The sequence below is a fragment of the Onychomys torridus genome, chromosome 19 (genome assembly GCF_903995425.1).
Source record: "Onychomys torridus chromosome 19, mOncTor1.1, whole genome shotgun sequence".
In the NCBI taxonomy this organism is placed as follows: domain Eukaryota; kingdom Metazoa; phylum Chordata; class Mammalia; order Rodentia; family Cricetidae; genus Onychomys; species Onychomys torridus.
Window position 1 is genome coordinate 948903 of NC_050461.1, and position 26978 is coordinate 975880.

Genomic DNA, 26978 nt, shown 5'->3' on the forward strand with positions numbered 1-26978 from the left:
TCAACACTTGCACCTCTTTGGATGCTACTGCGCTGTGGAGTTGTGGTCCACCTTTGACCACTATTCTTAACAGAGAGAACTGAGTGAATTTGCTTTTCATCCTCTAGAGAGGAAACATGAAGAACAGGAGGAGCAGGATGTGACAGATATTTCTATAAGCTAAGTATGTGGTATAAGACTAGCATACATTGTGATTGTGAGTATTCCCTTCATTTAGTTCATGCTTACACATTAGCTACTGAAATAAGACAACTTCAGGCTAAGAAAGGAAACTGGCATAGGAAAGCACTAAATATCACAACAATAGTTAAAAATTCAAGGAAAACAGTAAAAACACAGTTAATGTTTGACAAATACATTCTAAATTGTTGAAAATGTTTATATTCTTTACCAGCTAAGATGTTAGATATCCAGGCTGCTGAGATTAATTAGGTTTGATCACAGAAGTTGCCCAAACACAAATGCAAAGCAAATTAAGATACTCAAGCTCAAATTAGTTTTATATAATTTATATAAAATTTAAGTAACAAAGCTATCAAATGATCTAATAAAATAAGGTAGCTTTATAAATCTTATAAAATTTTATTAGAAAAGCAAAATACAAATATATATTTCTACTATTGCTATTTGTTTCCCTAACCAGTATAGCTTAGCTTAGAAATTCTGATCTAGGGCAAATCTCTCAGATAGCAACAAGTTCTTGTCAATCATGTCTACACTTTACATTTCCATGGATTAATCAACAATTTGCAATTTAGCCTATTATTGTCTCTATTTTAGAGATATACTTTAAGTGTTTTTATGTGTATACATGGGTAAGTGCATGTTTGTACATGTGCAAACGGACACTAGCAAAGGCCAGAAAAGGGTGTCATGCTCCTTGAGGCTGGCCTTTCAAGGTAGTTAGGAGCTACTTGACATGGGTTCTGGGAACCCAACCCAGGTCTTCTCCAAGTGCAGAACAACAGAGCCATCTCTCCAGCCCCTAGTTTGTCTCTTGACACACACTATATTCCCGATATTAAAAAGTAAACAACCAATTCAATTTTCCCCAACCTTTACTTCTCAGTTCTTACCTCTGCATTTAAGTTATCTGCAAGGCTTTCCAGAAACTGACTCTCAATTGGGTTTTGTTGAGTGAGTAAAGTGAGGTAATGGCTGAGTTTATCATGTGTTGTTATAATGATTCCTTCTCCAAATTTGTCAAATTGTGGTCGTCCAGCTCGGCCAAATATCTGCATGACATCTAAAATTCCAAGGTCAATAAAGGAGCCTCTTTTGGCAGCATATATTTGTGTTCCCTAGATGAGGAAAAGTTAATAAAATTTACATAAACACACACATATAATCCTGAAGAGCTGGAACCTGAAATTGGGCAAATATGGAAAGATCTCAAAAGTGTACTTTAAATAATCCCTTCATCAGCTAGGATAGGGCTAAATTCTGTAATATTAACTAGACTTTTACTGGAGAAATAATTCTGGCTAAAACAGCATTCACAGGCAATGAAACAGACAAATCACAACATTTTCTAAATAAATCAATTCAGAGGCTTGCTTTAACAGGCACATAAATCCATGTGCAAAGGGAAGTAAGCTCCTACCTTAATAATAACGGCATGGGCAGGAAGATTGACACCCCAGGCTAATGTGGCTGTACACACTAGGACTTTGATATGCCCATTTGAAAACAAGTTTTCAACCAAATTCCTGTCTTGCCGAAGCATCCCTGCATGATGAATGCTAAAGCCTTCAGAGAATAATTCTCGCACTTGCTTATTTCTTGACTTTTGTACCTAAACATTAAAAACATAAAAGGATAATTACTTATCATTTAACACAATTGCTATTTGTCAGTCATGTTGAATGAGTTTATCAAAGAAAGTAAACATTGTTTTGAAGTTTCTCAATTTGGTAATGTTGCCTTACACAAAACTCATTTTGTTATGTCTTACAAGTTGGCAAAACATAACAAAATATCTTAAAGGGATCACACAAACATCTGACCTGGCTATACCCTCTTGCAATCAATTAATATTTTGTACAGTTTTTTTTTGTACACTTCCAAAAATACCTGACTAAAATTAAGCACATTTGTACCTCACCTCTTCAAGAGTAAGTCCGGAGTTGTCAGAATCCAAGGCTGCACAGCGTTTCACCCTATGCCCTCCCTTCACCTGCTGACACAGCCACACAGGTCGGCATTTCTGCATCTCTTCTGAAGAATGTCTCCTACATTTACACTTCCCATTCTGGACCTGCCATGTGGAGGATGTTACTGAGATGGTTTCTGATTCCCTTAGTCTTCTACATGCAGTGAATGTAGAAACCCAACAGTGTTCGCCTACAGCTATGTTTATGTGGATCTTTGGTGGAAGGTATTGACCACATCTCTCTACAACCTTACAACTACTTTGAATGGACTAAATTCCCTGTTGACATCTGTTCTTTGGCTTGGTTTGAACTTCTGGGATCTGCATAAGTTTTATAACAAATTTCTTTATAAACTCACTGAAGGGACTCATTAAAGAAAAATTTCCATACAATTGAAGATATTAGTGTAATACTTTTAAAAGTTGTTCAGTAATAAAGCCTTCTTTAAGGGTATTGTATCATGTACTTATTTCTGTTTTAGAAAAAAAATCTCATTATCAATAGTAGCTTGTTTTTGACTATTTTTTTTTTTCACACATATGAATATGGCAGGGAATGGGAGTTCAGGAGGCTGGGGTTCTGGTCCAGACCTTGCCAAACTGTCTGCATCCTGGGTCACTTAATTTTTTTTTTCACTTCTAAGCAATCAACTAAAGTATCACTTTATAAATTCAATTTCAATTAGGTTGAATGTAATAAATTAGTAAAGTGCACCATCTAGTGGCCAACAAACTAAATGACAACCTGTACATTTTAAGAGTTCCAATCAAAATAAACAGACACCTAACAAAAGACTATCTTCTTCATGTGTCAACGAGGACACACTATTACTTATCTTCATGTAGTAGTTAGCCTGTGAAAAACATAGCACATTTACGAGTAACTATGTATTTATATTTTGAATTTGCAATGTCTGCCAAAGGCCATGTTCGGAGTGCTTGGGCACAATCAGTTGACACTATGGAAGGGTCTGGAGCCTTTAAGAGGTGGAGTCTTCTGCCTGGCTGGGGCCAGACATTGTGGCTCCTTAGTTCAGGCCACTGGCTGAAGAATTTCTGCTATACACTCCTGTTGCCCTGAACTCTGTGATGCCTTTCCTAGTAGGAAACTTGAAACTGAGCTGAAATATATCTTTCCTTCCACAGCTTATTTCTGTCAGGTATCTGGTCACAGTGACGCCAAGTAATAAATGTACTAGACTTGAATAACACTGCTTTCTTCTTAGAGCTGAGATAATATTATTAAATTTCTTGAAGCATCTCTTATGAATAACAGACTAGAGTATTTGCTAAGAGATAAGAGAGTTCCTTCAGAAGCCAAAATAAGAGAGAGACCTCTGGACCTGCTGTACTTCTCTAACATTCAAAGACTTTTTTTTTGTACTCAATATTTATGCTACTAAGGAGATAACATAAGATTATGCATTTTGCTTTTCTGGAACAAATCCCAAGAATTAAAAAAAAAAAAAAAACTGGGTTGAAAAGTAAATATTGTTTTTAATATTATTTAAAGTTGCCAATTTGCTTTTTAAAATTATGTAATGAATTAATAGCTTTGTGAGTACACTCCACCCTGTATTCTACAATGCTGACCTCACAGCTCTTGTTAAACTCTGCTATGGGTAAAGTGGATTATTGTTCACTGTCACTTTTAAGTTTCTCTGGCTTCTTTTTTAAAGCAATACTTTAATTGGCAAATATTCCCAGTATATAGTACTGGGTTATATAAGACCTTTCCTTGAAGTACACTTGGAGCATATTCTATCCCCACAACCCTTGTGTTCCTATTTCTCCTGCAATCGTGCCATCAGAGCCCCATGTGACCCTACAGTTTCGTTTCTACTTTCACACCCTATATACATTGATGAATTTCTGTCCTATATAAAATTTAAGGTACGAGACTGAGAGAAAACATGGTATCTGTCTGAAAATGACTCGAGTCACCAACATGTGAGGATCTCCTGGTACACTCATTTTCCTACGCATGCTGGAACTTCGTTCTACCTTACGTTGGTAAAGATGCCACTGTGTAGATATACCAAGCTTTCCTACCCACTCATCTGCTCAGAGTCCTAAGGTGATTCTGGGGTGATTGTTACTTTTTAGATTTTATTTTTGAGACAGGTATTTTGAGACACTGTAGTCTGACACCCTTACCATAGATAAGCTCGCCTTAAACTCCCACAGACCTGCCTATCTCCACCTATCAAATGTTGGGATTAAAGGTGTGTGCCAGGATGTCAAGCCTGTTTAGTCTTAATTTTAATTTTTGAATCTGAACTTTCCATTTGTTGACTATCCTATTTCATAATACACATGAACTACGGATGCGTCAAAGGATGTACATCTTAAGAATATTATTTTTAAAATAGGTGAAAATAACTAGTTTTTGCACCGTTGGTATTCAATCCCACGACTGTTTTTACATAAGTATCAATTCTGTAACCACTGCCATTTTCAAAACACAAAAAGGTTCATTTAAAACAGTGGTTCTCAACCTGTGGATTGCAACCCGTTTGGGTGGTCAACCAACCCTTTCATAGGGCTTGCATATCAGATACTTACATTATGAGTCACAACAGTAGCAAAATTACAGTTATGAAGCAGCAATAAAATAATATTGTGGTTGGGATTGCCAAAACATAAGGAACATTATTAAAGAGCCAAAGCATTAGGAAGTTTGAGAACCACTGATTTACAATATCAGAGAGCCATGCATTCTTTCTTTATAGATACTCTCTTGGCCTAAATTCCCTGCAACAACTGATCTGTTCTTTTTTTTTTTTTTTAACCACAGGATGTCTGTCATTTCCAAGAATGTTATACAAAAATAATTAAACAGTATATTCTGGACTGATTTCTTTCTTCTACCTCAAATATCTTTAAGAATCATGCAAACTGATGTATGTGAATGGTTCGCTACTTATTTAATTTTGACTGGAGTAGTTTTCACTGCTGTGGATGGACATTTCACAGGGTGTTAATCTAATTTCACAATGCATGAAATCTGGGATGAAGAGTTGAGGTGAAACTTCCACAGGCCTTGACACTTAGCTGTATGTCTGTGAGTCCAGGGTTTTGTTTTGCTAGTATAGCTATGTCAGTGGCTGAGCTGTTGAATCACAGAATAACTGTATGTTAAACTTCGGTAAGACAGCAAACCATTCCAGAGGGCAGTAACATGTGCATCAGAGAAGGATGAGAATCCTCATTGCTTCTTACACACACTTGTAATTGCACTGTCACTAAACATTTTTTAGACACTGTAAAAGGTATGTGGTAGTATATGAGCATGTTTCTAATTGGTATTTTTCTAACAGTTAATTATATTATCCTATATTCTTGGATGAACATTTCTAAATTAGTTACTTAAGTTATTTTAATGCAAATACAAGATTCAGGATTAGAGTTTCTCACAGGAAAACAGTTGCAGTAATATTTTTAACCATCTATATACAACACAGTTGAATAATTTGACCTCATGAGATTGTTCCATGCCAGGAAAACTCAAATTCGTTACTTAAATATAAACTTAAAATAAAGTTAAACTCTTAAGAGAAAAATCATTGTAACAAAATATGAAACATAGTAGAGACTAAGAAAAAGAGATGGGAATTCAGACTAGAATCAAGAGAGGAGAACAAATAAATCTATGAGCATGTCTTGTGGGCAGAGTTCTGTCTTTGTACTGTAGCCCGACATAAGAAAAAGCATAGACAGGGCTCAGAAATGGAGTCAAATAAAAAGGAGCATTTCTATATTAAATCCTAAAACCAGTAGGGAATAAGCCAGGGACTATTTAGGAAGAATCATGGGATAACTGGGATAAATTTCAGAGAGATCAAGGATTAAATAGTGAAACACTTTTAAAAGGCTTGGCAAAATCATGGAGGTGTAAAGAGCAAGTATGCTCTTTACATATGATACATACTACAGAGACCATAAATTGAAAGAATTTCTACATGGGAAAAAATTCTTATGAATAAAAAACATAAAATCAAAGACTAGAAAAAAGCCTTTAAAAAAAGATATTCCATGCAATTTAATATATAACAAACCAAACACATGAACAATTTAAAGAAATTGCTCAGTTTCAATCATATGTAACAAAACGATGAAAAAATATCAATGAAGTCACAGAAACAGGGATACAGCTCAATGGGAAACACTAGCACATGGGAAACACTGGTTCGATCCCTAAGGCAGGTATGGAGACACCTTCTGCAATTCCAGCACTCCTGAGGTGGAGGTAGGGGCAGTCATAAATCAGTCATTTTGGGGCACACAGAGTTGGAGATCAGCCTGAGACACGTCTCAAAAAATAATGACTGGAATTGGGGGCCTTTTTCTGGGGCAAAGTGGAAACCTAGTGCAATGGAAACTCCATGGAATTTACAAGAGTAACCCTAGTAAAGACTCCTTGTAATGGGGGTACATGGAGCCTGAACCAGCCATCTTCTGTAACCAGGCAAAGCCTCAAGGATGGGACACCAGCTCAGCCTCAAAAACTTTGACCTACGGCTTGTCCTACCTAGTGTCCGGGACTGGAACCTAATAAAATCCTCTTCAAAGAGACCAAAGACTTCATGCAGCAACCAATGGAAGCTGATGCAGTCTCACAGCCAAACATTAAGCAGAGCTCAGAGTCTGGTGTGGGGCTGGGGTTGGTTTCTGTTGAAGAAACCAGACAGATTGGAGCACCAGGAGAACAAGACCAACAGAATCAAGTGACTGGGATGCATGGGGACTCACAGAGATCAGGGAGCCTGCAGGGGTCTGACCTCGGCCCCTGGTGTTCTTGAGGGATACCTAAAAGTGAGAGCAGGGGTGGTCAGTGGCTGACTATTTCGCCTACTTATGGGATCCTTTTCTTCTTACTGGGTTGCCTTGTCTAGCCTTCATGTGATGATATGTGCTTGGACTTACTGTAGTATGTTATGCAATGCTTGGTTGATGTCCCAGGGAGGCCTTCTCTTTTCTGAGGGGAAATGGGGGGGATAGACCTAGGGGAGAAGGGAGAAGGGTGGGAGGAAAGGGCGGAGAGGGGGAAGGGAGGGAAAACTGCGGTCAGGATGTAATATATGAGAGGAGAATTTAAAAAAAAAGAAGAAGAAATGTAAAAAGAATGGCTGGCAAGATAACTCAGAAGGTAAAGGCTCTCTCCAACAAGCCTGATGACTTGAGGTTCATCTCTGGGACCCACATTGTGGAAGGAGAGCAGACTCTAGCAAATTATTCTTGGGCCTCCATGCTAGAAAAAAAATGTAAAAAATAATAATCATACATTTTCTGTGTTAATTTATTATTAACCTGAAAGCTTGACACTGTCTATGCTAGCAAGGTTATGTAAATGGAAATAGCTGGTTGAGGAACATATTCTCTAGATGGTAATACGGGATGATTCACCAAACTTTTAAATGAATTTACTACATGATGAATATATTTATTGGACAGGAATTTTCCCAAGATATATAATGTAAATACAAGAAACTCATTTGCTTCATAATATTATTTTTTTCAACTTCCCCTTTATTCTAACACAAGTGCCCTTCTTTGTGCTGAAGGAAATCCCACTTATCCTTTGGATCCTACTGCCTTTTGACTTGTCTAGATATTTATTGCATTCATGCTCTCTTCTCTTTCCCACATGCATAATTAACCAAATTCAGAATCTGCTCAGCCTCTCCTGAAGAGTTACCACAGGACAGTGGCACATCACTTTTGCCTTGAAAATAAATTTTTCGGATATTAGTTTTTTAGAAATTAGTTCCTATTTTCTACACACTATCCATTTCATTTTGTTAAAAAAAAAAAAGACATCAAAATCAATTGCTATACATGAATGCTTTATTTCTACACTCACCAGGCAACTAAATCTAGTTTTGTTTCACCAAATGCAACCAATAAGGCTTTTAAATAAATTTACAAACATCTTCTGCCTTGCTACATATTGTAGTCCTCATTACCTGATCTGATAGCACAATGTAGATGATTATGTCTACTTGAGATGCTCTTCCCTGACTCCATGAATGTGGTACATAGATACACATGCAGGAAAAAAGTCTATACATATAAACTAAATTACTTTTTTTGTTTGTTTGTTTTTGAGACAATATCTGTGTATATAGTATGGGCTGTCCTGGAATTCACTATGTAGATCATGATGTCCTCAAACTCATAAGAGTCCACCGGCCTCTGCCTCCTGAGTGCTGGGATTAAAGGTGTGTGCCACTATGCCCAGTTTCGAAAATAATTTCTTAAAAGTGCTTTTAAAGGTCTTTCTAGATAAGTAATGAACTGCAAGAAACCTAAGGGTTAAGGAATCATTGTGGCAAAGGAGAGATGTAAGGGGAGTGGGACCAGTCAGAGAGGGAGCAAGAGAAAGGAGGGGAAAAATGGGAGAACATATGAGTCACAGGCAAAGTATGCTCCCAGCTTCAGGGGATAAGTCTCTGTAGTGGCAAGCCATCCCAGCCTTGGCCTGGAAGTTCCAACCCCCACTGAGGCTTTAGTAATGGTCACGCCCACAAGGCGGGGCTGAGGGAGGAAGCAGAAGACCCAGGATAGAGAGGAGAGGGCTCTCTTGGTTCTGGGACCCTGGACGCTGGAGGTGGACCAAGAAGAGTTCTCCAGAGAACAACGCTGGACTGCGCCATACCTTTCCCAGACCCTACAACTTATCCCTTTATTTGTAAGTTACCCCACAAAATAAACCTCCCTTTTAACTATGTGGAGTGGCCTTAATAATTACACCAATAAGTCTCTAAAATTCAGTATAATGGTATCAGTCAAATGAAAAAATTAAAGTGAAAATATTTATCATATTACCTTTCTTTTAGGACTAAAATTATAAAAAAAGTAATTTGGAGGTACTTGCTATTGGACAAATACATGAAGGTCTAGGAACAGAGAGGTACACAAGACAATGTTCCATGAAAAAAAAAAATACAAGCATTCATTCTTGCAAAAAAAAAAAAAGAAAACAAATAATAACTGGGTTAGGATAAAAATATTAAGCATCACAAAAATATCTAAAAGTATAATAAAAAATGACTAGGTATTTGTACATCTACTGACCTGTATCTATTCACCGGCATTGAAATTTCAATTTCTCAGTGTTGCTTTTTTTTTTTTTTTTTCAGAATAGGCATTTGTGAATAAGTGTAACTACATGCTATAAGAATATCTGAAAGTGTATCAGAATTTCTTACACACATGCCATTTCAAAGGATGGACTACATCACTATGGCATGAGGACTGGATAAATTAAAAAACAATAAAAGAATGCCTGGCACTAGGAAGCAATTCATAAATGCTGAACAATATTATAACTATTAAATAGTGAGTGTGAGTTATCTACAAGAGAAGAAATTGTGAGGACTGAGAGGTGGGAAATAACCAGAAGTCTACTGGGTGGATCAAGGGTTGGCTTTTAAACACCAGAGAGTTGATTTTTATTTCCATAGAAGTAAAACAAGACTTATGTTGACTTTTCAAGGATTCTTACAAATTCATGATTGATAAATAACTCAAAAAATACAAACTACCAAATAGATGCTATATAACAGAATATTTTATAAAGAGATAAAAATGAGTAACTTGTGTGGCTCAAATCTGAAAAGATGATGATCTGATGTTCAAAACAAATGGCATTAGGTGATTGGAGTTAGAATTTAAAACTTTAAAAGACAATGGTGAAGTCCACAGTGTGGCCATGATGACATTTATCCTTGACTAAGGCAGTACTTGTGAAATAGTATGTTCACCAAGACAGTACATGTGAAAAATGCCTAAGGAAGTATATGTGAAATATGTTCACTAAGGCAATACATGTGTATTGGTGAAATTATTAAGGCCACTCCAAGTAGTTAAAAGGGAGGTTTATTTTGTGGGGTAACTTAGAAGTGAAGGGAAAGTTTACAGGGTCTGGGAAAGGTGTGGTGAAATCCGGTGGTGTTCTCTGGAGAACTCTGCTCAGTCTACTTTCAGGGTCCTCCCTTTGCCCCGCCTTGTAGGCATGACAGTTACCGAAGCCTCAAAGGGGGTTGGAACCTCCAGATCAAAGCTGGAATGGCTACCCACTACATATGTGATAAATGTTCACTAAGTGTAATGGCTTAGTCGTCAACATGACTATATCTGGAATTAATTAAAACCCAGGCTGATGGGTACACTTATGAGGGATTTTTCTCCCTGAATTAAATCATTACATTCGTGAATGGAAATGATAAGTGGCTTTATTATTCATTCAGACCTTTTAGAACATCAGTAAGTGAGACCCTGTCTTAAAAAGCAAATCTTTAGTTGAAGGGGATGAATAAGAACAAAGAACATGTATGAAAATATTCCAGTGAAACCCTTTACTTTATATGTTAACTTATAAAATATTTAAAAAGATTAAGTCACAAAAGTTAGTAAATATGTAAAATGAACTTCTTAGAATCTACAACTGAAGACCATCCATCAAGACCTGTGTAGCAGGCACATCATGTGCATTGGTTCCTGTGTTCAGGTCACCGGTACTCACCTGCTTTAATGCATGTCCATACTCTGGTCCTTGGGTAGGCAGAAAGTAAGAAATCTGCCCACTATTTTTTGCTCTTTCTATTAGAGACATGGCTGTCCTTACAGTGGCATTGCGAGCATGTACAAATACCATAACCTAAAATGATGGAAAACAGGTTACTTAACATTTCAATTCTTTACACTAAAACCTAATACTAGCCTAGAAATCATCATATAGAAATGATTAATAACATTTCAAAAGAGAATCTACAATTTCTGAATTAGCCAACATTTAAAAAAAATACAGGGTTAAAGCAAAGTAAAATTTAACAACAGGATTTATTCATTGTAGAACCAAGAACTGATTTACACGCTAATAGTGTATTTATGAAACTTAGAACATAGTTTGTACATTTCTCTCTTGAAAATATAATTCATGCTTTTATACACATCATACAAAATTGAGAAAAATCATCTGTCTATATGAAAAACTGATACGCTTTGTATCATAGTTTCATCCCTCTATTTTTCCATTCTTAGTTTTTCATATAGGAATGTGTATGACTATATTCTGGAGTTATAACTTTTTTTACTTTTACAAGTATGCATGGCTGAGTTTTGCTTGGAAGTAGGATAATTTGGAGATAGACGTCTGGGCAATGCTTGAATGGCTAAACCTTTCAGATTATTACAGACAGAAACATTTTGCATGGGAATGTGGATGAGGGCCTTGGGTCCTGGAGTAGGAGTGCCATAGCTTTATCTAAACATTCCCCAAAGCCCTAAGAGTTAAAGGATCTGTCTGCAGCTTGGTACGACTGCATGGTGACTGCCACTGTGACAGGTGTCAATGGATTGTCACAGACCATACCCTAAAACTGACTTTGGTCCTGTCTCTTTTCTTCTTGCTTCCCAGCCAACATGAGGTGAGCACTTTGGATTTACCATCCACTTCTCACCAAGACATTCTTCTACCTTCCCACAGCATCAGGAATAACCATTCCTACCAAACATCGACCAAAACCACAGAAATAACCTTGCCTACCAATATATACTAAAATCACAAACCAAAAATAAACACTTTCTCTTTCATATTTGATTACCTTGAATGCTTTCATAATGGAAATAGAAGAGTAGCAGGAAACTAAGAGACTGTATGTGGTGGTAGTGGTGGTGAATATTGACACTGGAGAAAAATCTCGTATCGATCGATCATTCGCAAAATTGAAATGATAGAAATAATTTAATAACTAATAGTCTTTCATGGTACATAAAAAGAAAAGTTCAATGTACAATTTAGAGGGGGAAGAAAAATATTTCCCAGTGAGTGCAAAGAAAAGAAAACCAGCATTTCAACTTATATAAAAAGCAGAAGATGAGCTAGCCTAGATGATCCTATTGTGCCAAGAAAAGATGTGAAGGATGAAAAATTTATGTGGACATGTCAAAAGGACAGATAAGTTAGCCTGAAGTGGCTCCTATTAGCAAAATATGGTCACTAGTTTTGTCCTGGCTAGCATTATGTCAACTTGACAGAAGCTAGAGTCATCCTAGAGAAATGAGCCTCAACTGAGAAAATGCTTCCATAAGTTTGGCCTGCAGATAAACCTGTAGGACATTTTCTTAATTAGTGATTGATGTGGAAGGGGGCAGACCATTGTGGGTAGGACTGTCCTGGGCTGGTGTTCTTGGGTTCTATAAGAAAGCAGGCTGAGCAAGCCATGGGGAGCCAGTACGCAGCACCCCTTCATGGCCTCTGCATCTGCTCGTGCTGTTTGAGTTCCTGTCCTTCAGTGACTAGTGATATGGAAGCATATGCCGAATAAACCCATTTTTCTCCAAGGTGCTTTTTGTCATGGTGTTTTATTATAGCAGTAATAACCCTAACTAAGACAAGTTTAAAAATGGTTTAAACACTTTGTTTTAAAACAAAGTAAGGACCAGGCAGCAGCAGTGGTGCATGTCTTTAATGCCAGCACTTGAGAGGCAGAGCCAGATGAATCTCTGTGAGTTTGAGGCCAGCCTGGTCTACTGAGTGAGATCCAGAGCAGGCATCAAAACTACACGGAGAAACCCGGTCTCGAAAAAACAAAATAGATAAATAATAGATAAATGAATGAATGAATGAATGAATGAATGAATGAATGAAAAATTAAAAAACGTAAGACCCTGATTCCACCAATTTGAGAAACTGGCAGAAAGAAGCTTTCTCTCATAGACATTAGAATTAGAGGAGTGACAAGTAAGGAAAAGTCCTAAAGGCAGTTGTTGGAAATATAACTGGGGCACCTTTTGTGCTAAGTCACAAAGTATTAATATATGCTCACTTCCTGGTCGCAAAGGATAAAATGGTAACTTTACAAAGAAACAACTTAATAAACCATTCAATAAAAGCAATCAGCAGCAATATTGGAAAATTCTTATAACATATGCTTCCAACATGAGAAACTAAGCTAAACCAAACATCAATTCTATGATATTTTCTAAAAATGCAAAATATGAATTTAATCATGTGAAAGGTCAGATAAACCCATGTTAAGTGATCCTATAAAATATTATGTAAGAAAAAAACCACAAGTTTTTTAGTTAGATTTGCTCAGAGCCCAAGTAAACAAGGAGATCACAGTTACATTAAGCTCTAGGCCTCAATGGTCATCCAGGCTAGTGTCTGTCTCCAAACAAGGTGGGTGATATTGTGTATTAGTTATTTTTGAATTTTTGTGATAAAGCACCATGACAAAGGCAACTTACAGAGGAAAGGGTTTATTTGGGCTTACAGTTTCAGAGGGACAGGGATAGGAGTCCATTACCACCATGGCAGGGAGCATGACAGCAGGCACGGCAATGGAGTAGCAACGGAGAACGCACATCTTGATCCACAAACAGGAAGCAGAGAGTGCACTGCGATGGCAGGAGGCTTCTGAAGTATTAAAGCCCACACTCATGACACATCTCCTCCAATAAGGCCACACCCCCTACCTTTCCCAAGCAGTTCCACTAAATGGGAACCAGGTAATCAAATTTATGAGCCTATAAAGGCTATTTTCAATCACACACCTAGAGAATGGCAACACACACACACACACACACACACATCAAATAAAAAACCAAAATAATGTTGAAGAATTGTTCTAAATTTAAAAAAAAATGAAAGTGACTGTACAAATACAATATATAATCCTGGACTGGAACAATGCTCTTTCATACACATTATTATTGTCTATTATTAATAAAAGCAAAAAATTACCTCCACAGTTTACCAACATGCTAAATTCAGAAACATTAGGTTTATCTTGACCAAGTAGAATTTGTATCAAAATGTAAGGGTGACCAACATACGAAAGCCTACCAATGCAATATACAACATTAACAGAAGGAACAAAACCACAAGATTATCTAGGTTGGTATTACTTTAAACAAGCAAACAAACAAATGAATAAAAATAAGGCACCTGATAAAACCCAACATTCTTTCATGAAGAATTTCCCTAACTTGGCAAAACACAGTAAAAACAACACATAAAAAATACATAACCATTCTGAAAGGCTGAAGATTTTCCTCTGAGATTGGGGGGGGGGGGGGGGGATGTATACTTCCATTAAATGAATTTGCCACATTATCTGGATATTTTAGTTGAAGGCATAATGCAAGAAAAGTATATAAATGTTATTTTCCCCTCAGGAAAACTAACAGTTTTATTAACAACATTGTGATATACATATACATACATAATCAACAGATAAAATTACTTATATTTCTACAAAATGAACAACACAGGCAGAAATTAAGCAATTAATTCCATCACACCCAAAATAATAAAATTTCTAGGAAGAAACAGTTTGGCAAAGGAAAATTTTGCACAATGAAAACGATAAGAAACAACAACAAAAACTTGCTAAAACTGAAAAATACTTAGAGACATCTCATGTCCACAGATTTTTTTTTTTTTTTAGACAAAAATTTTAAGGTAACAATACTACCCAAAGCAAACTATAAAATCAATGTAATTCCTACTAAAATCCCAATAGCATTTTTGTTCTGTTCTGTAAAAAAGAAAAACTCACTCTAAATTCACATGTAATTTCATTTTAAAATTAACAAAACATAAAAACAAACAACAAATCTGAAGTGTGGGGGTGTCCTCTTTCTTGATCTTGAAATTTACTACATAGTAATAGAAATCTTATGGCTACTGGCATAAATATAAAAATATAGATCACTAAGATGGAATAAAAGCCAACAGAGTAAACTCTCACATCTATTTTGTGTATACATTTATGTATGTATACATTTATGTGTGTATATGTGTGCCTGTGTATCCATGAGCAGAGGCCAAAGGTCAACATTTGATGTCTGCCTCAGTTGTTTTCCATAATAATAATAATAATAATAATAATAATAATAATAATTTAAGAGATAGGGTCTGTCACTGAACTGCTGATCACTGTTCCAGCTGGTCTGCCTGTCTCTGCACTCCCATTCCACAAGTGCTGGTGTTACACACAGTGCTGCTTTCTGTAGCTTTTTAGATGCGTTCGGGAGATCCAAACTCAGGTGCCTGCGCTTATGCAGTAAGCACTTTAACCATTGAGCCATTCCTCACACTCCCTGATTTTTATTTTTTTGACAGATTATCAATCATACTCTTGAGAAAGGCAACTTTGCATAAACAGTGTTTTGGCCTTCAGTTAGCAACAAAAGAATGGGCTTTCCATATGTTGTATTTTCTACCCCAAATGAGTCCATACAGCATATGCTGGGATTTTTATTTTGTGTGGTAATCTCTTCCTCTTTTCTAGCCCAATGTGAACTGCCATGTTATGTTTTATCATGTATGTCATGAAACCTAGCCAAATCTACTACTTTATTCTTTCCTGCATCAAAAAAGAGATGGATAAAGACTAAATGCCAAACATCATCTACAATGATGGATCCACCAGCCATGGAAGACTGGCATGCACTACTAAAGCTCAATTTCCTCTGCTAATTTTCTATATGGGTGAAACATTGGCCCATTCATAATGCGATGGCTACTCTTGGTTGCCAACTTGACTGTATCTGAAATGAACTATAATCCAAAAATGGAAGGCACACTTGTACGTGGATCGCGAGGCAAGAAGACACATCTTTAATCTGGGCCACACCTACTGATGGAAGCCTCTATAAGAACAATAAAAGAAGGAAGGGTTCCTTCTTCTTGGCCTGCTTGCCCTTGCCTTGTGAGCATATCCATTCCTTCACTGGCATTTTTGCCTACTTCTTTGGGATTCCAACATATACAGAAGACCTAGTCTCATGGGACTGAGCAGTTGCTTGATTCTTGGCCTTTCCATTCACAATTAGCCATTATTGGACTGAAGCCTGCAAGTCATTAAAATAAATTTCCATATATAAAAAGACACATACACACACAGAGAAAAAGACAGAGAGATAGAGAGACACATATTCAATCTATAAGTTCTGTGACTACAGAGAACCCTGATTAATACACATAGCTTGACTGTGTTGCATTACCATATTGACTCTAATGAAAGATCAATGCACAGAAACAGTACTTCTGATCAAGATGGTGGGCAACTGTTGTTATTTGAATGTTTTCAAGAGGAATGAACAACAGTCTCTTCATAAACAGTACTAAGAAAAACAAAGGCCACATGCAAAAATATGACATCAGCAGTTTTTCAATATACCAAAAATTATATTTTCTAAGAAAGGAATTAGGGAGAAAAGTCCCATGTAGTATATCCATAAGAAAAGAGAATAAATATTTAAGCAATAAACAGAACTAAGGAATTAGAAAGTCTAGACAGTGAAAACTTTCACACACTAAAGAAAACATCAGAAGATAGAAAGACCCCCATGCTCATGGAAAGACAGAATTAACACTGTGAGCAATGCTGTAATGCCAAAGGTGCTCTGCAAGCCATTGCAATCCTTATCACAATCCTAATGACATTCTCCCACAGTTAGAAACAAAAACAAAAACCACCCTAAAGTTCACATGGAAACAGAAAAGATCCCAGGATATAAAAGAATCCTTAGTAGAAAGAACAGTGCTAGCAGAATCACAATAGATGATCATATTATCCAGAAGAACACACACATGTACACCAATGGAACATTATAGAAGATCCAGAACTAAATTGCCAGTTACAGCCACCTAAACGTTGATAACACTGTAGGAAACATACACCAGAAAAGAAGCACTTTAATTAACAAGTGGCAGGTTGAAACTGAAACTAGCCCAATATATATCATCTGTACAAAAATCTATTCAAAATGGATGATATATAAGATGGATCTCAACATAGGACTCAAAACTATGAAACTGAGGGAGAAAAACAGGTAAAACACCAATACTGATAGGCAAAGAAGGGGTTCCCTAAACACAAATTGGCAGGCTTCTTTCCATAGGCTTTTTCTTCATCTACTTTCAGTAGTGTAGGTTGAGTTGGTAACACAAAGGCAAAAGGAACAAAGTTGGCAGACGAAAAGCAATGGCAGATTCAGCAGAGCAGTAGGAAGAGTGATCATGGAAGTGAGAAGATCTTGGTACAAAGTAGTAAGGTTGGCTGGCTGCATGTCAGCTGGAAGTGAAGCAGCTGAACAACAGAAAAGAGGTAACAGAAGTAGAGAGACCAAGAGCTGAGAGTGAAAGGATAAAAGCCTATAAAGACCCAGGGAAAATAAATGGCAGGCCTTGCCTGCTGCTGTTCCAGTGAGAAGCCAAGTATTTAAGGCTAACCGTCTCAAAGCCAGGGTCAAGAGCTGCTTTCTGAGGCCTGCAAAGGGGCTTAATATTGGCCATCAAAGGACTGAGGACTCACAGTATTGAACTTTAACATCAGCCACCATTGGCTGAAAATTGCTGACTTGCTTGGGCTACACAAGAGCTATGTGGAAGTTTATATGAGAATGTCTCCCATAAGCTCTGGCATTCAGATACTTGATGCCCGGCTGGTGGTGCTGTTTGAGGAGGCTTAAGAGATGTGGCCTTGATGGAGAGAGTAGTAGTTCTGGGGTCGAGAACTTTCTGTTTTCAATGTTCCAGCCATTCCCAGTTTGCTTTCTTAGATTCCTGTTTATAGTTCAAGGTACAAGTCCTCAGCATCCTGCTCTGGCCTGCTGCAGCTTGCTACCACACTTTCCCACCATGATGGACTTTTATCCCTCTGGAACCATAAACTCAAATCATTTTTTATAAGTTGCCTTGGTCATGGTGTTTTGTCATACCAATAGAAAGTAATTAAGGCAAATTTCAACACTTAAAAAGCAAGGGTCCCAGCACTGGACACCTCAGGAGGATTACAGCACTAGACAGTATCACGGCTACAGCTCCCGAATTCCCAATGTCGCTCTTGCTGCTGTCAACACAAAAATACCAACACCTGTCAAATGGCTAGCCCTGGAAACACTTCTTTTTTGATTTCTTAAACTTTCTTTCTTTGTGGAACAAAAGAACCCTAGCCAGCTGACTAATACATTTATCCATCATATCAAGAAAATTGGAAATAGATGTAGGGTTATGTTATTCTCCCAACAAAATTAGGTGTATTTTTTCCCATCCGTTTTTACTCAAAATGACACTGTGATTATAAAGGGTCAAAACTCTAGGTAAAGACAAAGAAACCCACAATAGTTAATTATGTTCAAATATTTAGCTACTTTTTATTTTGAATTTTGAGAAAAAATGGTAATTATGTCACCGGGACACAAGATTTTATACTTAGCCATAATGCTAACATTGTATAATTTTATTCAGAGATTTCAATGGTAATATAGTGAACAATGCTTATAGTAGTGTGTATATATATATATATATATATACATATATATATATATATATATATATATATATATATGCTGTTTAAGAACTAGGTAGAATTAGGAAGATTATAAATTTGGTACAGATGAATTCCACTGAGATATCCAGCGGGAGAGGCAACATCTGGTCACATGACTCTAGAACTCAGAAAAGAGGTCTGTGTAGAAAACATAAATGCATTGAGTTACTTTTATAATGCCCATAACTGAGATTGGATGAAAGTTTAAGAAAAATTGCTGAATTATTCGTAATAGCAAGAACCTGGAAACAATCTAGATGCCCCTCAACTGAAGAATGGATAAAGAAAATATGGCACATATACACAGTGGAGTACAACTCAACAGTAAAAATCAATGATATCATGAAATTTGCAGGCAAATAGATGGATCTAGAAAATATCATCTTGAGTGAAGTAACCCAGACTCAGAAGGACAAACATAGTATGTACTCACTCATAAGTGGATACTAAATGGGAGGGAAGGGATGGCCAGACTGCAACCCACAACTCCAGAGAGGCTAGCTAATGGGGAAAGACCCTAGGAGGGACACATGGATGACCCTGTGAGGGAAAAGTAGATGAGATCTACATGAGTGGGGCTGGTTGTGCGGGGTGAGGGTGGAGGGGTTTGGGGGGGTAGCAGAGGGTGAGGAGTGGGGGATGAGAACATAGGGAAATGGGAGGGTCAAGCTGGAACAGGGACAGAGTGGGAGGGCAGGGAGGAAGATACCATGATAGATGAGGACATCATGGGAATAGGAAGAGGTAGGGTGCTGTAGAGGCTCTCAGGAATCCACAAGGTTGACCCCACCTTGGTCTGCTGGCAGTAGTCCAGAGGGTGTCTGGACCAGTCTACTCTGGTGACCAGCCTAGCAAATAACCCAACTGTCATCATAGAGCCTTTGTCCAGTGACTGATGGAGGCAGATACAGAGATCCACAGCCAGGCACCAGGCTGAACTCTGGGAAATCAATTGATAAGAGAGAGGAGAGATACTGCAGGTGAGGGATGTCGAAATCATGATGGGAGGACGTGCAGAGATAACCAGCCACACTAGTGGAAGCCCATGATCTGTGGTCTGATAGCTGTGGAACCCCCATGGGACTGGACTAGGCCCTCTGGATAAGGAAGACGGTTGTTTGGCTCGAACTGTTTAGGGAGCACCCAAGCAGTGGGATCAAGATCTGTCCCTGGTCTATGGGCAGGCTTCTGGAATCTGGTACCTGTGGTGGAGTGGGAAAGGGCTTAGACCTGCCTAGGCTCAGTGTGCTGGGCTCTGCTGACTCCCCATGGGAGACCTCGATTTGGGGGATGTGGGGTGGCTTAGGAAAGAGGGCTGGGGGGTGGGGGATCTGTGGATAGCACGTGGAGTAGAAAATCAAATTTTAAAAAAATTGCTGAATTAAAAGCGTCTAGGAGTGCCAAACTCCTAGTACTTGGGAAGCATAGGCAGGCAGATCTCTATGGGTTTCAGGCTAGCCTGATCTACAGAGTTCCAGGACAGTCAAAGCTATTACACAGAGAAACCCTGTCTCAGGGAAAAAAAAAAAAAGCAAAACAAACAAACAAACAAACACAAAAAAGGGTTGGTGAGTAAGCAGACAGAGAAGGAGAAGGCTTAAAGGAGAAACAAACAAAATGACTGAAGAGATTACACAGGGAAAAAATTTAGATGAATCTTGATCATAAGGACCAGAACAAAAAGATTTTTTAAAAAAAAATCATCTAAGCATTGTGGCACACTTCTGTATTTTTAGCTTCTCATGAGGCTGGGATAGGATCACTTGAATCCTAGAATTTTTAGACTAATTTTGGTGATGTATTGAGAGTTTCAATAATGTTACCAAGAATCAGAGATGCATGCATATAGAGAATAAAAAACTTTCATAGGCAAAATAGTCATTGCTAATTTCCATTATGAAAGTTCATACAATAGAATTTGTTTTTATTGCATATGAATAAACCTGAGAAGCAATGTTAAGAAACAAGGACTCAGGAGGTAGCTGTGCAGGAGGAGAGCCTAAGTTCTGACCTAGGAAACACATGTAAAAAGTCAGGCATGGCTGTATACTCCTATATTCCCAGCTTGGGGTAGGCAGTAAAGGAAGACTAGCCATCTGTAACTCCAAGGTCTCAAAAAATATTGCAGAGAACAATTGAGAAAGACACCTGATGTCAACTTTTATGGTCACAAGCATACAGTCAAGAACACACATACAAATACCCCTCAAAATCCTTCCATTTGGACAGAAAATTCACCTAATTACTAGTCAATTTTAAGAGATGTTTTCAAAACTTGAAATTAAATCACATGTAAACAATAAGGAAAAGAAGATAAGATACACATATAGTATAAATAAAAATTGGCATTTAGTTTTAACACAGCTAAAGTTCTTGGGTCCTCTTTAACCAAATCTTTTCTCCCATCAAATGGGAGGCAGATTTTTGGATAAGAAGCTACTAAATAAGGATCTGATTTTCTTTTTAAAGTCTGATGTGAAAAGTTCACTGAAATATGTTATAATTGGAGAAAGTTCCTAATTTGTCTTACTATCAGTGTAACAAAGTTTGTGTAAGAAGAAAATCTCAATAGAATTAAGGCATCAATTATTTTCCCATTCTGTAAGTTACACAGGAGGAGGGGAATTATTAACAGGAATGATAAAGCTGTACTTGCATTTGGTAACACAAAGAGAAGCTTACAAATGAGATGTCTCATTAGTTTGAGCAGATGGATCAAAATTAAAGGCTGAATCGCCAACTTTTAATTTCCCAGTAGCCAAGAAGAGCTTGAAGTCTTGCAGAGTAGGAATGCTGAAAATCAACAGGAAAAGGTTTTCTCCATCTGTCAGCACACATGCCTGAGTAGAACACAACTGCCTCCTACCGTTGTCAATGCTTCTAAAGCAAAGCTACACATGAAGTCTATTAAGTACATAAATGCACATGTTTAGATGACTGGGGTACTGAAACTCATAGAATAGCATGGATAGAGAGTATCAGCATGGCTTCTGAACATGGGACTTCTCTATTCTAATTTACTCCAAACAGGAAAAAAATTTAAAAGAAAAATGTGTTAATTATTTAGCAGAAAAATTTCTTTATTGCCTAAGAATCACCAATCTTTTGTTAAACTGACTCCATTTCAATCTCTTTAATACTAATCTGAAAAAATAACTGTTTTAATAATAAATAATAAAATAATCAAAGTATAGCGAGAAACCAAACCAGGTAGAAATTCAGGATACCAGACAACTGCATAGAAAGGAAACAAATAAAGCCAGGTGTATTCACTGGAGGGTTGTTTTGTTTTGTTTTTGTTTTTGTCTGTTTGTTTGTTGCTACTGTTTTAAACTAGAAAATAAGGGAGACATAAGATACACCTGGGAAACTTCATTTCGTTATCTTGGATGAGAAAAGATTGCTTTATATAATTATTACTCCTGAATACTACCTGGTAAGGTATATACAAAGGAGAAAAGTAGGATTGAAATTTAGATGTTTCCTTACTAACAAAGAAAGGTATGTCCACAGAATCTGTAGCTGGCTGTTCAATGATAACGTGCTCATGTGAAGTTAGATCTGTCAGAGTTCCAGACGGAAATCTTACTTTCTATCTAGCTAACAAGCATTGATCCATAATTAAACCCACACGTCTATAATTAATCATGCTTATATGCACAATAAAATACTTAGGTAGAAAGGCTTTTAGAAAAGAAATCACAGAGTTAGAGTTTTCAATCAGAAGTGGGTAGAATACTATGAAGATTTAATGGTCTATCTGCTTTTTAGATAAGGCAAAATGTTGAACTTCACATTCTTCACTTTTCTCAAATGGATACAAACTCATGTATTTAAAATTAACATTAAGAATTTCATACAAAGACAGTTGGTTACAGCAGAGAAACTAACTTCAACCTTAATCATGATTGAAAAACACAATTCTGCAGCTCTACTGCATTGAGATTTTTTGCTGACCTTCTGAAAGCCCAGATATAATACTACAGCAGAGTTAGGGTACCTCTTAAGATGATTTAATAAGGAAATAAGAAACTTTGAGGAACAAAAGCATCCTGGAAAGAAATTCCTATACAAGTCTTAGTATCAAAGACTAAAATGACAAACCAACCATTGTAATGGAATTAGTCAAGCACTGCTGAACTTGTAGAAATTGCTAACTCTAGCTTCCAAAATAAAAACCCATGGTACGTTGGTCTCCAAATACAGTGCAATTATGGGTGCTGGTGGCATTCAGCAGAATGCTGCCACGTCTCAAGCTAAATCATCACAGATTGATTTCCAAACACAAGAAGAAATGGACAAATGCTTCTAAAAGACGGATTCAGTTATAGATTTGCTTTGGGCACTTTCCCTATAGGTATTCACATACTATAGGAAACACAAAGATGTGAAAAGAATGGAACTCTTGAGTAGTTATATTACAAAAGAACTATTAGCTGTATTATGACTGGTTTAATGTAACAACCTACAATCCTCCCAGGAGATTTTTGCAAAATGAAGGCTTTTGTAATACTACCAATACTAAAGGCAAGTGTCAACTACCAGGGAAAGTTCCAAAGCATTCCTATTTCCAATCTTCATCATACCACTAAGAACATGCTGTCTATGAAGACAAAGAAATTCATCACAGTCAAACTACACTATGACAAAGTTCATGAAGATGACATGTCTCTCACAGCCAATCTTTCTAAATAGAACTTATCATACTAGAACAAAAAATCTGAAAGAACATTGACGAAACATCCTAAAAACAATATTTAGACTTAAGATTTTTAGGCAGAACATACATTTTAATGTTATTTCTATTGATGGTTCTTTCATATTTTTGAACAATTAAAATACAATAAATTAAAGAGATCAAGAAAAATTATAGGGAACTTAAGTCCATGAGATGCATTGAAAATGTAAATATACAGACCAACAGAACCCAATCTGTAGGGAATAAGCAGTGATTATTTTAACTCCTCTTTGTGTGTGTGTGTGTGTGTGTGTGTGTGTGTGTGTGTGTGTGTACCAAAGGACCATGAGGTCACAGGTTGAAATAAGAAAAGTGGGGAAGAAACATTTTTCTAATTGAAAGTAAGTGCATGTCCAAACCAAAGCCTAATATCACAGTGAGGAGAAAATATTTGCCAATCCACAAAAAATATTCACTATTAAAACAACACTTTTTCTTGTATGTCATAAAATTGAAAAAAAATTGAGGTGGCAAACATACATTGGGTCACAACCTTACACCAAACTATATTGCCAACGTCATTTAGAAGAAATCTCATTAGTTTTAAGCTTCTGCATCTTTTAAGCTCTCAAGTCTGTTGTGACCACAAAATGCTTCTATTTACTTGGAAAACACAAGAGTCCTTCCTGTATAGCAAGAGGACAAAATGTGGGATTTGTTCTGATTCCATTTTAAGGAATGAACTAAGTAAAAATTTAAGCAGAAAAGCAGCAACCAAATAAACAGCAATTTAATTTAAAAAAGTAAGCATCATTTTTAGTAATAGAAAGCTGAAAACATTTACTACACTTAGCAATGGAGGAATTAATAATTCTATTATAATTATAATTAATAGCTGTGAAAACTAATCTTCACAGTCAAATTGACTGGATTTAGAATCACCTGGCTGCACACATCTGGGAATATCTATAAGTGTGACTGCAGAGATGTTTACACTGGGATCAGAGGATCCATCCCAAGTGTAGGAGGATCCACTCCAGTGAGCTAAGATTCTCCGAATAAAAAGGGATAAAGGAGAAAGTCAGAAAGTCCCCATTCTGTGATTCCTCGTTAATAACATGAAAGAACCAAATCAATCCCACAGCCATACCTTTGATGAAATTATCCACTGAATTCCTTTGAGCACAATCAATTCTTTTATCCTGAAGTTGAATTTTGTACTCATGCAACTACTATGAGATAGGTAACTGACAGAATAACAAATGATGTAGAATGTTATCAACAGAAACTCCTGAGTTTCTCTCATAGTGCTATCCTTAACTAGCTATATGACTGTGGGAAGCTGCTGAACATGTCTGAGGTTCATTTTTCCCTATATCCAAAGCAAGTATCTAGGACATGTCAGATGAAAAGTCTAAACAGATTCACATGACATCTGAAAATTAGAACTGAAATACTCTTTTTCTCTCTCTTGCAGACAATGAAGTTGTGAAAACCATGTAGATACATTTGAAATCCTTATTATTCATTAAGTAAAAGAGTGAATATAATTATAACATATAACTATAACATTATAATATAACATTATAATTATAATTTAATAATTGATTATAGCTAATAATCAAAATTAAAACTGCAAGTGTGAAGGTATAAAAGACTAGTAGCAGCTGGGGAGATGGCTTATAATTAAAGGGCTTGTTTGATAAGCAAGAGGATCAGAGCTCAGATCCCTAGAACCCATAAAAACTGAATTAAGTGTGGTAGCCCTCCAGTGATTCTAGTCTCAGAAGGGTGAACAGGATCCACTTAGCAAGGTGGCTAGCAAGAACAGCCTCATCTGTGAACTCTGGGTGATTAAGAGACCCCACCTCAAAGACTAAGGAAAGATTGATAAAAATTTTCAACATCAACCTTGAAACGCTTCACACATGTGCACACTCATGAATATGCTCCTGCCCATAAACACATGTATATATATGCCCATATACACACATGTATGTATGTATATATATATACTCTGTCACACACACATGTGAAGAAAAAAATTAGTGGGAAATATATACATGTGGACACACATTAACACATGTATACACACTCTCACATACATATGAAAAATACTGTTGGAAATATACAAATTATCATTGTATTAAGAGGGTAAAATGGTAAAAAACTAAAAATTATGAAAAGAAACTATGAAATCAACATCACTTCACTTTTATAATGAAGAAATATACAAAATATGTAATTTTAAAAATAAAATTCAAGAAACTCATAGTAAAAGTGTTAATGCAAATCATGTAAACATAGGAATTGTGAGCATACAACCTACACCTGCGTCTGGAGGCCAGCTGCTGACAGGTCAGAGCTGGGCTACTCTACTTATTCGGAGCAGCACAGATCTTCCTGCATTTTCTGATTAGAAAGTTTGTCTGTTGGGTCTCGAACAGCAACTTCACTTACATAATCATCACAGAGCATTTTCAGTAGACACAAGTACAGAAAGTCAATTTTGATTTTACACACTCAGGAAGAACTGGCAGTCATGGCTGTCATGACATGCACACCAAAGGTAACTAAGTAATTCTCGTCTCCAGCTTCTCCCTTAGTGTGAGCCTCAATTCCTAGGCTCCTGTGTCTTAGAATCATCAATGCCTGTGACCTGATGGCTTCCCTGGGTATCCCAGCCACGTTTTTAACTGCTAATTAGACTCCATAATTATTATAGTTCATGTGAATTTACTAGAATATGAGCATGCCCTCAGGAACTTTTGCTTTGAGAAGTAAAGCAGTAAGTGAATTTACTCTGAAAAGAGTTGGTAGTAAAATCTAATCTGTACTGACTACAGATCTCCAACCCATATCTATGCTTTATAAAACATGATTTTTAAAGAGTCATTATAGTACTACATGAGAACTATGCAAAAAAAAGTCCTAAAATCCTCCAATGTACATTTATTTGAAATTTTATCCAACAATAAGAGACAAAGGTTACTTTTCCTAGTATGAGATTATATTCTATTTTTCAAAGAAATATTTTAAATATTGAATATGATCATATTGTAAATTAGCATTAATAAATATATCTGAAGAATCATAAATAACATGATAATGCCATAATCTTGGAAAAATGAATGGCTTATAGCCAATGGCCTTAAAATGGCAATAGTATTAGCAATAAAAGTATTCGTTAGATCACTTAGAACTTACAACTGCGTATGTTTTATGTGCATATTTATATAAGGGCATATGTATTTATCCATCTCACTAAAAAATAATGTGCAAACATTGTACTCTTTGAACCCCATAAAACGATCTGTTCCAATGAGAATCACGCCTGCATTGCATAAGAATGTAGCAAATGCAATCAGCCTCACTGCATAATGATCAGTAAATTCCTTATCCAAGGGTTCTGTATCATAGATTTAACACATAGCTTGTAGGAGATATTTGTAACAAATGCAACCCCACCTGAAAAAAAAACAAAACAAAACCCTTCCATCTGCAGTGAATTCAAAAGCCTTTCGATCTCAGCCTTACTATTTAAAATAATATAATAGAACAATTATTTACAGTTTATCATGTAATAAATACTGTAACAAATCTAGAGAAAATTTAAGTATGAGGTATCCAAAAATTATATGCAAATAACCATGCTATTTTAAATGAAAGTCTTGAAAACCTCTTGATTCCAGTATTTATTATGGTAGGTGTCTAGAACCAGGCATGTAAAGATGTCAAGGAGTGACTGTATCAATTATCTGGCCAGTAAGTGTTACCTGTGGTAGAAAGGAAATATTAT

The 26978-nt window shown here is 36.7% G+C and overlaps 1 protein-coding gene across 3 annotated transcripts in view; it reads right to left on the minus strand.

The window, feature by feature from the left end:
- Positions 1-26978, minus strand: part of Ascc3 (activating signal cointegrator 1 complex subunit 3) — a 310799-nt gene that overhangs the window by 155288 nt on the left and 128533 nt on the right. For all 3 annotated transcript variants that reach the window (XM_036168670.1, XM_036168671.1, XM_036168672.1), the window contains 3 exons: positions 10680-10814; positions 1604-1795; positions 1077-1301 (listed from right to left, as the gene is read on the minus strand). In XM_036168670.1, the coding sequence (XP_036024563.1) occupies positions 1077-1301; positions 1604-1795; positions 10680-10814 (552 nt within the window). The remainder of the gene's footprint in view (positions 1-1076; positions 1302-1603; positions 1796-10679; positions 10815-26978) is intronic.